Source organism: Lathyrus oleraceus, chromosome 7 (assembly GCF_024323335.1).
Source record: "Lathyrus oleraceus cultivar Zhongwan6 chromosome 7, CAAS_Psat_ZW6_1.0, whole genome shotgun sequence".
Taxonomy (NCBI): domain Eukaryota; kingdom Viridiplantae; phylum Streptophyta; class Magnoliopsida; order Fabales; family Fabaceae; genus Lathyrus; species Lathyrus oleraceus.
The window spans coordinates 50,808,606-50,825,524 of NC_066585.1; the positions used below are offsets into that span (position 1 = coordinate 50,808,606).

Genomic DNA, 16,919 nt, shown 5'->3' on the forward strand with positions numbered 1-16,919 from the left:
TACTAGTTTGGCTGATTTGATTAGATAATTGTCTAAAAAAAACAAATATTAATATGCAAATTAAATACTTTGGGAAATGCAAATCTAAGAGTTATGGTATAAAAAAAAGTTCTTATAATAGCTTTGGGTAGGGGTGTTCGCGGTGCGGTTTGAGCGGTTTTGACGATAAAAATCATCCGAACCGCAAGAGAAAAAAGCATGCGGTTCGGTTTGGTTCGATTGATTTTTAGAAATAAAACCAAACCAAACCAAACCAAACCAATGCGGTTTGAATTGGTTCGGTTGGTTCGGTTTTTTACAATATTTTTATTGAGTCATACATACAACTATAGAGAACAACGTAACTTTGTATTTAGTCATTCATACATTACTAAATAACATAAAAACTTATCATATTTAGACAAAAACTTCGCATTCAATATACACAAAATTATATTAGACAAAAATGGAATAAAAAACATATATATATATATATATATATATATATATATATATATATATATATATATATATATATATATATATATATAATAGTAGAATAAAATAATATCAAAGACATTATACTAAAACATAAAAAACATATGAGATGAGAGATTAGAGAAGATGAAAAAAAGAACATATGAGATGCGGGATTGAGAAGAAATGTGCGATAAAAATATAATTGGAAGAGAAAATAGTAACATAAAAGATAAAAAAGAAAGAACATAAGAGATGAAATATTAGAGTAGGAAAAGCGAAACGTACATGGTAAAGAAGATGAGAAGAATGTGCGATACTACTGGGAGAGATTTAAGAAGGTTGAAATTGATATCCTAAGTGTGAGTAAGAGAAAATCGTTTTTAATTGTAAGGTTAAGGCATACTAAGTTTGAGTTTTGGATTGGATGTGGGATAATTGAAGTTTGAGTTGTAACATAATGCGGTTTGGTTTGGTTTAGTTCGGTTTGAAAAATACAAACCGCAAACCAAACCAAACCGTGCGGTTTTGTTAGAGAATGACCCAAACGGATCCGAACCAAATGCGGTTTTTTGCGGTTTTGGTTTGGTTTGGTTTGCGGTTTTCTATTGGGTTGGTTTGGTTTTGAACACCCCTAGCTTTGGGAGATTCTTCTAGTGAGATTGTGATATAAAAATGTCGCAAAAGAAAAAAACTAAATTCATAAACAAGTGAAAACTAAATAAAACAGAAAATATAAGGGTAAATATTAGTGAAAGGCCCACATCTCAGACATTCTACAAACATTAGCTACAATGATTATGGGAGTGGAAAAAGAGAAAACCAAGGGCTATGCACATGAACGAGCCGCCCTTTCCTCTTTCCAATCTCCACCTTCATTCAATTTTTATAATGATAAAATATAGAAAAATAAATGACTACGAGTTTAGTTAATGAAATTAAATGTCAAGTAATTATACAATTAATTAACAAAACTAAAGAAAATAATGAATAAAAAGATGAACCATCCCTCAAAATGAAAAACATGGTAAAACATTGTCTCTTCTTCTCCACACAATCTGAAACAATATCCTCCCTCCCTCCAATATCCATCAAAAAAAATTCCTAAAAAAGTATAAAAACAAAAAAAAAACTAACCGAACTCTTTCAAGTCCATTTCATTTTCCAAATCATTTTTCCATTCCGATCATCCTCTCTCAAAAAATTGAAACAGAAAATCTCTCAATCTATTTCTACCTCTCTTTTATTTTTATCAATTTTTCAACAAGAACAACAACCTTTGTGTCAATAATCAGTGAATATTTTCAAGAGTTCATCCGCAACAACCAATTTTGTAGTAATAATACAAAATCAATAACATCAATCCTAAATCGATTCGGTTTCAAAGGGTTTGCACCAAAATAAAATGTTGTTTCATGGGGTTTTATTAAGAAAGAGTGAAAAAGGCACCTAATTAGAATTTGGACCTTTTTCTTTTAGATTCCGACAACTATTACGGCAGGTGTCGATTTTCTGACGAGACACGAAGACCTATGGTATGTTCTAGCTTTCACTTGCCTTGTTTTAACTCTTCATCTTCTTCTACTCCAATTCTTCTTACCTCTTATGTTTTCCTTTTTTTGATGAGGTTCTGTATGTGATGTTTGAAGATGAAAGAAGGTCAAACTCTACTTACTTAGATCTTGAGTATGAAGCCCTAAAGATTTATTATCTGAGCCATGGTAAAGGTTTGAGGTTTTACGCAACGGTTTAAAGAGTGTACACGGAGGAAGGCGATTTTGTGGTTGTCACACGGTGGTGATGTTTTGTTGTTGCTGCTCAAATCTCTTCGTTTTTTTTATCCCCTCTCCCTTGATTTCTTCTGCTTATATATATTAAAAACATTAGGATTTGTGATTTGATAAAATATGATTTTTTTTTCTCAACCTTGATTAAGTTTCCTGCTGAAATGCTCAAATGTTGATACTCTGCTATACCCTTTCTGTAATTGACTTTTTGAAATATGTTTTGCTTAGAAAAAAAATGTTAACTACACTATTCTGCAACTACTGTAGCAACAGAACAAAGAGCCTTCTAGGTGCAATAGGACAAAGAGCCATTCTGGATATGTGAACTAATGTATAGGAATTTTGTAAAAGAAATTGAATGTATATAAAAAAAGAAACTAAATTGTAAAAGAAACTGAAGCTATAAAAAGCTTGGTTTTGTAGTAACTAATTTGAATAACTAGTTTGAATGTTAATGTGATAATGTGATAATGTTTGCTGATTTTAATCCTCCACTTTTTATTGATTTTATTATATAGAAAAGAAAAAGAATAAGGCAAAAACATTTTTTCAAAAATTAAAATATATAAAAGAAATCTAATTATAAGTGTGACCCAAAAATTATTTAAATTCAAATGAAGGAAGCAAATTATAAAAGAAGTTTAAATTGTAGAACGAAATGTAAAATAAAAAATTATAATTAATCATTTAAAAAAAACATTATGTCTTAATTTTTAAATGCAAAACAAAATTTAATTTGTCATTACCTATTTAAACAAAAACACAACATAACAAGACTTTATTGTTAGAAATTTAAAAATAATACCAAGACAAACCAAAAAAGAAAAAGAATCTAATTTCTAAAAATGAGAACATATGACTCTAAAAAATTCTAATGAATATTAAATAAATCATGTTTTTTTTATGTGAATTGATAAATAGAAAAATTCTAATGAAAATTAAATAAATGTCATTAAAATGAAATTAAGAAAAATGGAATAATTTATGAATATGAATGCCTATGAATGAAGATCATATTTTTTTATGTGAATTGATAAATAGAAAAAATTCTAATGAAAAATAAATACCATTAAAATAAAATACAAAATAGAATAATTTATGAATATGAATGAAGATCATGTTTTTTTATGTGAATTGGTAAATAGAAAAAATTCTAATGAAAAATAAATACCATTAAAATAAAATAAAAAAATGGAATAATTTATGAATATGAATGAATGCAAATTGATAAATACAACTGCTTGAAATATAAATGAATGTCTTTAGGCGGGGCAAAATTTAGGGTATGACAGTAGGGAATAGTATATAGAATTTAGTGAAGAGGATGTATGTTTTTGTTATATTTTTCTGAATCCGGAATGAAGTATTTATAGGCCATATTGTGATGTTTCATAAGGTTGTGACCCTTGGTGAAACAACTTCCTTTTACCAAGAGTTACAAGCTTTTGCCAAAAGTTACCTACTTTTACCAAAAGTTACATTGTTACACCTACAACAACATTCTTCAAGAGTTGCATACTTTCATTCTACAACACTTCACGAAGTGCTGCCTATTTCCGAATTCAAATTTAATGCAACACTTTGCAAGTGTTGTCTATTTCTGAATTCAAAAATTAATCTTCACTTGAATATTTTCTTGTCATATTGGGACACCCCCATGGGCATTGATTGTCCATAATTTTCAACAATCCCTAACTTGTTCTAATAATGACAAGTCTAATTCTAGAAAAGAATATATAAAAAATGTTAATACAGTTATATATCTTTTGATTTAAAACTGAACCTTAGTGAGGACAATGCAAAGTCTGATCGAAATGTTAGGTATCAATGCTTTTAAGCCATTAATCCATATGATTAGATCGACGTTACCTTACACACATTTTTAAGGGTTCTTCCCCTACATATCTCGCCTAGCACTTACTTATGGCCATATGCTTTCCTGTTTCATGAATTTTTCGTGAGAGGAACTCCAACTCTCACTTTGAGACGACACCATCTCGAAATTCACATAGGTGAAGTTCATATTGTATCATTTTCCATGAGACACATACCCTCGGTATTGAACTTCATTAAGAGTTTAAATAAAAACTCAACCCTCGTTTTAAAGGTCAACACTATCATGAAATGTTCTATAAACATCTAAACCAGTGACTTGTTGTTACCCATTGAATCTTGAGGTTAATGTTCTATTAACGTAAGATTGGGTTACCACCGCTGTCAGAACTCTTGCTCAAGGAGTTTCAACCCCATACCTCTCAAGTTTGCCTTTACTAAGCCTCTGGCCAGTGACTTAGTTAATGGATCAGCCAAATTATAACTCGATCGTATATATGTGAATTAAATGGTTACATCCTTAATCAATTTTCTCACGAAAGAATGTCTAAGTCCTACTTGCCTAGACTTTTTATTATACATTTTTTGTATACTCTAGGTAAAATGGCTTGACTACCGTAATGTATCAAAACCTTTAAACATTGTCTTTAGAAAATGGAACTTCCAACAGAAGGTCCCTCAACCATTCATCTTATTCACCAGCGGAAGCAAGAGTCTTGAACTCTAATTCTATGGTTAAGAAAGTGATCCACATTTGTTTTATTCTCTTCCAAGAAATTGCACCACCGAATAGTGTAAATATTCAGCCAAATGTAGATTTATGATATTCAACACTCGATATCCAACTCACATAGGTATATTATTTTAATATGGAAGGAAATCTACCATAATGGAGGCCAAGATTTTTGGTTTTCATAAGATAACCGAAAATCTTAATGATGTCCTTCTAGTTCTCACCATTTGGATTTCTAGTAAAATCTACTCATTTTGCTAATTGCAGATGCTATGTCGGTTCTAATACATTGCATATACTTACATATTTCAATTGAGAAACAACTCTTCCATCATCCTTTTAAAGTTTGACACTAGGATCAAATAAAGTGGCCACTTCCTTAAAGTGTAAGTGTTTGAACTTATCAAGCATTTTATCAATATGATGTGTTTGACTAAGTTCATAATCCCCACTACTTTGCTTTACTTTGACCCCAAAATTGTGTCAACTAGTATAAGATCTTTCATTTTGATATGTGGAATTTAGAAACCTCTTTGTTTATAAAATTTCATTCATCTCATTGCTATTGATCTACATGTAATCAACATAGCGACAAAGGAAAGTCATAATGTTCTTACACAACTTTGTGTACAAACACTTGTAACAAGAATTAGATAAATAAGGTTTTTAGATAATCATGTATGATAATGCAAGAAAGGTTTTAGATGAAGTGAGATATGAATTTGTCAGCCATTTAAAGTAATATAATATATATTGCAATGAACACCTTATTTATGTTCGCTTCTCTCAAATCTTCACTTGAATTTCTATGCTAAACCTTATTGATCAATTTCATCATTGATATGCATGACATTTTTGAATATTTTCTTATTTGATAATATTTGTCTTCATCAAAATTGAACTAGATATAAGATGTATTCCTCAAAATCTCCCCATTTTGATGATGACAATCTGTTTGAATTCTTGTTTTAATAATGATTGAAAAGTCTCCCCCTAAGTTATGTGTCTCCCCTTTAATTTGTGAATCTTGCAATGACAAAGTCCGACTTTTGATGTCATTGTTTCGGTGCCAATTTTAATCCTTACAAAGATTTGACAAGCTTGCACGCTATTACCTGAAAGTATATAACCTTTTGGTTTCTCCATGTAAATCTCCTCACCGAGATCTCCATTTAGGAATGTCATTTGACATCCATAAGATCATGCAAAGAAACTAATGCAGACAATACTTTTAATTGTCGTCGTCCTTGTTAGTGGTGCACATGTTTTGAAATAATCAACACATTTCTTTTGTATAAAACCTTTGGCTACTAATCTATCATTGTAGGTATTTAGTGTATCATCACTACGATACTTTCTTCTAAACATCCATTTGCATCTAATGGATTTTTATCCTTTAGGTAGATCGACAAGTTCCCAAGTGTGGTTTGACATTATTGAATCCATTTCGTCTTGGATAACATTGTTCCAAGAGAAGTCCCTTGAAGTTACTTCTTCATTGTAAATCTTAGGATCATCTTCCACTTAAAGAATACTAAGAATCTTACAAATAAAATTCTCACTATTTTCTTCTACTAGATAAAAGAAATATATCGACCATCGATTTTGTTCGGTCCTAGATCCTTAGCCTTTCAGACTTTCTTCTTATTCTAAGTTCGAGTTGTTTTTTCAACAATCATTGACGAACTTTCGGTTTGTGTTTCAATAATCCACGGAAAACATTTCTCACAAGGTTTTCAATTTGTGGGAATCTCGAATTCCTTATCCTCCGTAAAAGGTTCTCAAAATTTTACATCTCAGTATCCAACTCTAAATTCATAAGTCTATGCAAGTCATATGATCTTTATATGTCTTTTAATAATAAATTTAATCAAAACATAAATTTGACTACTTTTTAAGAATCAACAAATCCATATACATTAGAAGAATTTAATTTCTTGAATATATATTTGATCAAAACATGTTCATGGTCAATTTACGCATCATTTATTACATTTATTACAAAGACCAATGCAATTGATTAATATGAGAATGAAAATTAAAATTTAGTTCTGCACTAATAGAGATTTATTGACAAAACACATTAAAAATTACATGTAAGAATTTATTATATACTATAATTCTTTGATCCTTAATACAAATAACACCTATGTATATGCATACTGAGAATTGAAGTATTTCAATGAAGTAAGCAAAATACTGAAGTACTTAAATTAAACCTTTTATTTTCAATTAGAAAACGTCAAACTGTACTTCTTATTAACCCTGGATAAAATTAATTGTCATCACCACTGTAGTATCCAGTGCTTCGTTTCAAAGTATAAAGTTACATGCATACTAATAAATTGAATTCATTAGACATACTAATAAATTGAATTCATTAGACATACTTTAATATATATACTACCACATGATATCTACATCATACATATATCAAATATATACTGTTCATGCTTTAATAACATATATTGGTTATGTTTATGTGTTGGCAAGACATAACATATTATATAGAACATGAAAGGAACTTGTTCCATCATTATGCTACTACCAAATACGAAATGGTACGAGGTTAATGATTTTTTTTCGTACAAAAGAAACATAACATTTTAACATATATAATTGTTTGGATCTAATTTAAATTACTATTATATCAAATAATCATTACTGAAAAATTATATTAACAATAATCATAATCTGATACCAATTTATAAAAAGTTTATATTTAGAATCTTGGTATTATAATTTTTCATAACTCTAATTCTTTTTCATGAGAAACAATATAAAAATATACCCAAATTCAAGATGACGATTTTGTTTTTGATTCTTGTTACCGAAGCTATATCATTATACTTGATAAGATTGTTAAAAAATTAATTTAAATCGAATTGATTGAGATTAGAATGTGTATAAAATTATTTTTCTTAGAAGTATTTCAAACACTCTCAAATATCTTAAAATTGGAACATTGAAATATTCAGAATGATTCAACCTATATTCGAGTTTGTATAAAATCTATGAAAATTCAAATATAAGAAAAAATATCTAGAATTTTAGTGAAGAGAATGTATCTTTTTGTTATATTTTTTGAATCCAAAATAAAATATTTATAGATTATATTGGTGTTGTTTTAGAAGGTTGCGATAGACCCTTGATGAAACAATTTTCTTTTACCGAGAATTGCAAGTTTTTGTTAAAACTTATGCAATATTTCATAAATATTATATATTTTTGAATTCAAAAATTAATCTTCTTGTCATATTAAAACACTTTCATAAATATTGACTGTCAATAATGTCAAACAAGTTTCTCAAACAAATTTTGTATGACCAAAAGAAGTTATTATTGATAAGACAATATCGTTGCTAGAATGTGAAAATTAGAGGGTGGTAGATATGAAACATGAACCATTTTGATAAGAACAAAACTAATTGGACTCTTTTGATTTATTAAAGACATAAAATCGGCAATCACACGACTCCGCAACCGAGGAAACAGACAAAATAAAAGCACAACAAAAACAAAAGTACCTTCTCCTCTTTATCTGTGTTACTCACTCACCTTCATCTTCCTACCCTTTCTGTTACCCACGGTCACTCAAACCTTCATTCACACCATTACAAACCCTTTCTTCTCCCTCTTTGTATTCTGGCCCTTCCAACCATGGAAGCTCTTACTTTGCTCAAATACTTGAAACCAACTGAAGCAACACCTCAACCTCCTCCTCCTACGGAAGAAGACACCGACTACGTCGAAACCACTACCGACGAAGAAGGAGAAGAAGAAGACGAGCCTTTCTTTGACATAGAGTTCACTGTACCTGAAGAAGAAGAACCAAACGAGTCTGAGACTGAACTCGGCTTTACGCTTTCTCCTCTAACCAACCACCAAGTTCAGTCGGAACTGAACTCCTCCGAACCTAACTCCAAACCTCAGTTCACCGCCTCGTTCTTGAAATCCGCCACCAAGCTCCGTGTTTTCATGTCTGGTTTCAACAAATCAAAATCCTCCGACACTACCGTTCAAAAATCAGAGTCGCAGAAAAAGAAACTCTTCACTGTGAAATTCAAGGTAGATGAAGTTCCGTTCGTGTCCTTCTTTGCCAGAGATAAAGTAAAAACTGGTAATGATGATAAAGACTCTCAAAAGCAGACGAAACAGAACAACACCGAGGAAGAATCGAAGTTACATTCACCTTCTTCGGCTTCTTCTGACGAGAAACTAGGCTTCTCAAAGGAAGTAATGCAGAAATATTTGAAAAAAGTTAAGCCTCTTTATGTAAAAGTTTCTCGAAAATATGCGGAGAAGCTCAAGTTTTCTTCTAGCCAGCTCAATTCGCCGCAGATGAAGAAACCGGCGGCGGAGAAGGTTCGGGGAGAAAATGGGGGGAACAATGTAAAAACTCAGAAACAGGGGACTCTGCCTCTGCCTGCAGGGTTGCGAGTTGTGTGCAAACATCTGGGGAAGAGCCGGTCAGCGTCTTTGGCGACGGAAGTAGCGGCGGTATCGTCGCGGCGAAGAGATGATTCGACAGTGCAGCAACAGGATGGCATTCAGAGTGCCATTTTGCATTGCAAGAGCTCCTTCAATGCTTCCAAAGGTAAATTAATTCTCGATAATAGGAGTAGTATCTATGATCCACCTAAACACTGAAACAGACACCGACATCAAACCCAACTCTCACTGTAACACATAATAATTCCAAAGATATATTAAATTATTATCGATATTGACTTATTAAATTATTATCGATATTGACTTGTGACGTTATATTTTATTCAATTTTTTAAAATTATTATGTGTTATAGCGAGAGTCAGGTTTGGTGTTGGTGTCTGTCTCAGTGTTTAGGTGGATCATACATACTACTCCTATTACTCCTATTATGTTGAAGATTTTAATTACTAATCTGTTGATACTATTTTTGATACAGAACGTGATCCGTTGCAGTCTGAATCGTCAACAAAACTTGGAAATGATTTGGATGGAAGATGAGGGAGGGTTTTTGAAATACTACCTAGTTTTAAGTTATGTTACGTTTTTGTAAGGAAACGTGTCTAGTGGCCTTAGGTTTGTGTACAAAGGAAAATGTTACTACTAGCTAGCTACTGCAGTACTTTATGAGGATTTCTGTGAGGATGTGTTAATGTTGCAGAAAAGAAAGTAAAATGTTGGGTTGTGGGGAACAATAGTGGCTATTGGAGTTGCAGGTGACAATAACTGTTTTCCGATGAATCAACCTAGACTTGAGCCTAGTAAAGGCGACAGTGAACAACTATGCCTATTTTTTTACTACTTGTACCGTAACTGCATGATGAATGGTAGCCTACTAGAATACTCTTCCGTTTTTAAATGTTTCAAAATACTAGTACTAGCTAATTACAGTACGTTGATTTACAGGAATGTGGTAAAAAACAGAATGAAATTATTTATGGTTTATTATCGACATTCAATCCCCAATTTTTTGTTTTGGAGATTATCAACATTCATCATACATTCTTATGTAACAGCCCAATTTTTTGTTTTTGAATATTATCAACATTCATCATACATTCTTATGTAACAAGGAAAGAGAATAAGAAGCATACCAATTATGATGTGTTATCTTTTTAATGAACAATCACGAGTTTAAAAATCTTTGAAATTAATTCAAAAAAATTTAAGAATATCTTTTACATAAAACTTTTATAAGAAATTACGTAGGTGTATGATGTGACTACGAATCTTTGTGTGCCGATAATGTAAAATCAAATTTTAAAGACAATAAAATTTGAATTAAAATAAAAGAACTTTAAAGTAAACAACATTAAACAAATGCCGAATATGACAAAAGAAAAGGTGTTTCAATTAAGGAAACACAAAAAAAAAAGACATAATTAATCACCAGGTCTCTTAACTTAATTTAATGTTTCGCTTTAGTTCATTAACTAAAAAATATGACAAGTTAGTCCCTTAACTTCACTTTTGTTATCCTATTTTGTGGCAAAAAAATCGTTAAATTCTGATGATGTGGCGTGACAGTCACGCCATTGATACAAATCTGAGTTAGCTTAAAACTGATAAACTGTTAAAACTGCGAGGTTGCCCCGAAAACAAAACCCCTGCAGTTTAAACAATAACTACATATGTTGATTCAAATTTGTACCAAAGACCTTGCTGTCATGCAAAGTCACCAGAATTTAATGTTTGTTTTTTCCAGAAATTGACAGAACTGACCAAATAGGGTAACATAAGTGAAGTTAAGAGACTAACTTGTAATGTTTTTTAGTTAAGGGACTAAAGCAAATCATTAAATTAAGTGAAGATACTAAAATATGTATTAAACCAAAAACAAATGTACAATGAAAGACACATAAACTCGCATATTACCCACAAACTGTTTCACACTTTGGCTTGGGTACTCCAGTTCTATAGAGATAATATATGAAATTTGCGACCTCGATTACAACATATGAGCCTGCTATATATACTAAGCTAAAACTAATAGTTTCCAGCAGTTTACTCCTAAAGAATTCACATGTTTTCAAATTCAAGCAACTCATCTACTAATGTACTGCCACATCTTTAGTACCTTGAAACTGCTGAAAACTATTATCCCATGTTCTCCAACTGCTCTTAGCGGCTAGTAACTGCTTGTTCGTCGAAGATAGTTGTTGACAGTGTTAAGTCCCTTCTGTCTTTTGTTTCCTCAATTTTCTAAGTCTTTGGAGCTTGTCAAAGTCTCATCCTCGACATGGTGTCTAGTGCTTACCTATGTTTGTTGTTGAGATTCCTCCAAATCATATCTCAAGACCTGCTCTTGAGATTCTTCCAAACCACATCTCAAGATGTCAGTCGGGAAGCCCTGGTCAACTTAGCATTACTGTCGGCTTCTTCCAATCAATGCTAACACTTAACATTTACTTATGCCGCATTTATTTTGGCATTCATTTGAATTTTTCTACTAAGTAAAAATCCCAGGTCAACAGATGCCCCCAAAAAATGTCACTTTCGATCATACGATCAAATGAAAGAAAAATGATGTTTCTGTAACCCTTCGACATTGTTTGCCCAATTTGCACACGTCACTTCAGTGAAACGTCACAATATTTAATCATTATTCTCTAGTCATTGTGACCACTTTACACCAAAACGTCACGTCATAGACTGCTTATGGTGAAAATTTGTAAACAACCGCTAGTCTCTAAATTAAAGGTTATAGGCAGGATCGATTAGTGAATCCTAGGACATTGTGCTAATATTCTTGACTTATGATTTACTTTTTGAGAAAGAACACTACTTCGACTCAGTCGAAATAGTTATAGTGACAATGTAAAAAGTGTAGTTTCGACAAAAATAAAGCAAATTATTGTAGTAAAGCAAAAATGAATATAAAATACCGAATGATACGTAAACAAAAGTAATAGGATTAGAAAAGTAAACTGAATTGAAAGACTTTTGAATTAAAGTAAATATTGGTGTTTCATGGTTCATATATTCTCTTAATGAAGAATATTTTCTCTTAACGCTGATACTTCGAGTGTAAGTGAGATTCTGTAGTAAAATGAATACACCTCTAATTCTAAAAATGGAATCCCTATATATACTACTAAGACATAACTGTTCTCAATGTTCAGATCTTTATCTTTCGCCACGTAGAAGCCTGCATGCCTCTCATTTTTCATTTCCTCCATGTGTCCTTCAGAGTGTAACTAAAAAAACAGTTATCATATTTGAATGTGATATCTGTGTGCCCAAATAACCGCTTCCTCAATGCATTTACTGCTGTCGAGAAATCTGTTGTCGAAATGTTTCCACAACATTCCAAAAATGCTAAATCCCAATTTCTCCTCGTTTGAGACCCAAAACTACATACAAGTTATCACAAAGTCAAGATGTCTTTAACTTTAATCTGTTTGCTGAGGCATTTTCCTCTGTTGAAAATCCCAGCTAACACAGACATGCGTGCAAATGATCATGATCACCTCTTATTTCGTAGGAGCTTTAATAAAAAATGAAGTCAATAAAAATTCTATTAATTCCATTTTCATCTTTCCCCATGACCTTTCATACGCCATCTATTGACTCAAACGTGCCACGTGGATAAGGTCATTTTGAGGGAGAAATTGAACCGTTTTCACCTTTGAGTATTTAACATGTTACCCTTCAACATCTCTTTCTCTCACATTTCCATTCCTCTAAAACGAAAACAAAGAGTCATTGAGAGTTTTTCTTGCAGTTTCCTTTCTTCTCCCTAAAGATTTTCTTCAAGAAACTTTCATCTACCACAATAGCGCCTAAATATCAGTCTCATCCCCCTTTCGCTGTTGGGATTGATGCATCACTCTACGTCAATTGTCGTACTTATGTTCCTGAACCTCCCATGAAGGATGGAAGAAGGAACTTACGGTACCGTGTTTCTCTCATCCCTTACATCCTAGATGAGTCTCTGCATGCGCTAATGGATCCACTCCCGAGGGGCATCAAGAAACCTCACATTTTGAAGGAATTCTTTCTTACTTACTCTCGTTATGAACCCTTGGTGCTCGTTGATGAACCATTCAACTTCAACTTCTTCAAAAACATAGTGTTTCGTTCTTCCCCTCCAACTGAGGATGTTGATTACATCAAATGGTTTAATAGAGTTGAAGAGAAAAAGAAGCAGTTTTGGAGGGATTTAGGCATTTTTGACTTAATCCAGTTGTCACGAGTTGGTCCCTCACACAATCCTCACATGCTTATTTTTGCTATGTGCTTATGGGACACGTCAACCAACACATTTCACCTTCCTTGTGGGATCCAACACCGACCCGATTGATTTATAAAAATAAAACATATAACTTTACACAACATCGGTGTTACACATTCATAACATGCAGATTTCTCCAACTATAACATGTTTTAAATATCAGTGGAACATAAAAAAAACTTCAAGAAAAACATTTATTTTGTCTCAACAAGGTACTTATAAAATAACTCAAAAACATCTCAAGAAACCCGACATGTAACAAAGCAACTTGTCTTAGTGTTACATATTAGAGCTTTTAATAAAAACTAAATAACTCGGAAAAACAATAAATAAATGAAGAGGCCTGAACACCGTCCTCTAGATCAAATATCATCTACTCTTCTACCTGATTATTTGTACTCCGAAAGAGTACAAAACACCACAACAAAGAAAACATGGGTGAGAATACACTCAAAATATGTTAACGGCGTAAAAGATAGCAAGGGTAACATCATACATAATGAATCATCAAAGTATAAATCATTCATAACTACAATATTTTACTCATATCTCAACCGAGCAAAATCAAACAATCATCAATTCACAAATATTATTCACAACGATGCACTAATGATAAAGATAACTCTATCCCAAAGTATGTATATTTATGCAATGCATCAACTCCTTGACTCTTTATGCATGTGGTACCAATTTTGACATCAGAGGTATGTTACTGATTTCGTCTCATCACCTAATATCCCCCCTTTTGAACCATGAATGTCACGGATCCCCCTTCTGAATCAGGACTCGTCAGTGATCCCCCATTCTGAATCATCGACTCGCCACTCGTCCACTCTTCTGAACTAGCGACACAAAACTGGACCAAAGTCCATACACTGGACTAAAGTCCATACACCATGATGCATGAGATGTAACAACTCATACATATGCAATAAACATTATTGGTTCCCCTTTGAACCACAAACATCACCAATGAGGCCACCACATCAATATTACAAGTATGATATGCAATTATAACTCACCATTACCAATTATTCAAGCATTCAACAACATATGATTATACATTCATAAAGTATTTGCACACCTTTTAGAGCATATTAATTTAATTCACCAACTCATCAAACATAACAAAACATCAACCAACAGTCATTGGAATAGGAAAAACCTCGAAAAATCAAGTGAGGGACACAAAACAGGTCAACCCAGGTCATAACGGTCAACCCATCCATCACGACGATCATCATGACGACCATCATGACATGTCTGTCATTCTTGTCCTTACGCATTCGTCATCCAGGAGACGACCGTTAGAGATGCCTGCTCTATAGACCATGACGGGTGACCCGTCACCTGTCTGACGATCGTCATCTTTCCCCAAAGCGGAGACGGTTGATTCTACATGGTGGTTACGCCCGTCACCACTATGCAGAAGGCAAAACTACATTTTCTACCATTGGAGATCTTTCAAGCTCCGATTTTAACCTCAAGTCATCCATCACACATAAATCAACATGTATAATTTATAATATGATTATCATATCAATTACTCGCAGATTAATTGTAACACCCCAATTTTTAATTATTTCTTTTAATTGGATTTATAATATTTATTTGAGTACTTTATTTAATTAAATATAATGATTGAGGAGGGGTAGAGATTTAATTAGTATTATTGTAAATTTAATTGAAATAATAGAAAATAAAGAGATATATTAGACTTTAGAGAAAAATATATTTAAATTAGAAATAATAGAGTTTATGTAGAATTTTATTACTTAATTAAATAATAAGATATATTAAAAAATTAGAGATTTTCTGATTTGGGGAGAGAAATAGAAATATTTTATAAAGTAGTGTATTAAGAAGATTTTGCAAGAGTTGAGATTTCATTTTATAATAAAATAAAATAATGGAATTTAGTTAATATAAATAGATAACTAAGTTGGAAGTTTAGATAGAACACGAAAATTTAAGAAAGAGCAAACGGCAGAAAAACCTAAGGACAACGATCATTTGGAAAGGGGCAGAAACAAAATCCCAGAGCCAAAAGCTTCATCGTTCGACTTTTTCGAGGTAGGGGAAAACTCTTTACATATGGGTGTTTAAATAGAGGAATAGTGAGGAGGTCCTTACCCTTATGTCTTCTCCCTTTTTACTGTAATCTATAATTGATGTTTTGTTTGTGGTCAAAGGAGATTTGGGCAAAAACCTTTGAGGCGATTGATCGATAATTTTTTTACTCTCGAATATGATATATATTCTCATCGATATATCTTGATGTCTTGTTTAACCTTGTTGATAACCTTGTCGATAACCTTGTTGAGGCCTTGTTGATATTATTATCCTGTTTGTGTATCATGGTTTCCTATGAGCTGTAGATCTATTCAATATGGCGAGAGTTAGAATGTTTACTTTTCAATGGCTATGTTTATCGGTGGAAACTAAAATAGACAAAATAGGCGAGTTTCAAACCTGTTCAATAGAGAGAAAAATGCATAAAATCACAGGTAGACTGATACGTCTCGTGACTGTATATAAAATATAGTCTATCGGGTACTTGACTGCAAGTGCACAGTCAGTCGTTTTAGTTTTAAAAGATATCGAACCCACATGGACCGATGGTCAAACTAATGCTACTGATGTTACTATGTTTAGCTAAGGGAATGATTTTTAGAAGATTGGTCGAAGAAAATTAAATCTAAGGGAAGTTGAGTTTTAAGAAAGAATTAATAGGAGGAATCAGTATGCAACGCATTAATCGTCAAGGATTCGATAAGTCACTGGTGTATAATTTAAATACCAAATATCTTTCAGTAGAAAATAATTATTTAAAAGGCTTTATCTCACACTCTCATAATTGTTAATTCGGCCTATACCTTTAAGTCAGAATGTACGCTCTCGCTGTCCCATTTGAAGTTAAAAATACTTTTTGAAAATAGATAAGTTCTAATTGCTTTTAAAGTGCTCTCGCTGTTTTTAAAATCAATGCCTAGTTTTTACTATCCAGTTCAAGCCTCACGCTCTCGCGATTGTTGGTTCTCACCTTAGTTAATCTCCCACTCTCGTGGCAAAATCGTATTAAATAACTTCTCACTTTTGTGACAAAGTTAATTAAATTTAAATTAAAAACCACAGCCGAAAATATTGTTTGAGATAAGAAGTTTTCACCGATTATTATTAAATCCCGTCTAATTAAATTGTTACATACCGATACCGGTAATTTAGCCGAACATGTTAAATAGCGCAAACACATACGAGCATAAACAGATTAACAGTGCAACAAACATAATTATAATAATAACAGAGCAATAATAATACTAATTAAATAAAAACCTGGCAATTGGATTAATAGAGTACGTCGAATCTTGAAGTACTTGAGCAGTCCTC

The 16,919-nt window shown here is 32.3% G+C and overlaps 1 protein-coding gene across 1 annotated transcript; it reads left to right on the forward strand.

Moving 5' to 3' along the window:
* Positions 1-8,227: 8,227 nt before the first annotated feature.
* Positions 8,228-10,157, forward strand: LOC127105909 (probable membrane-associated kinase regulator 2). Its single transcript, XM_051043122.1, has 2 exons — positions 8,228-9,406; positions 9,738-10,157. Exons 1-2 carry the CDS (start codon positions 8,470-8,472, stop codon positions 9,797-9,799), a joined length of 999 nt encoding a protein of 332 aa, XP_050899079.1. The 5' UTR covers positions 8,228-8,469; the 3' UTR covers positions 9,800-10,157.
* The last annotated feature ends 6,762 nt before the right edge of the window (positions 10,158-16,919 follow it).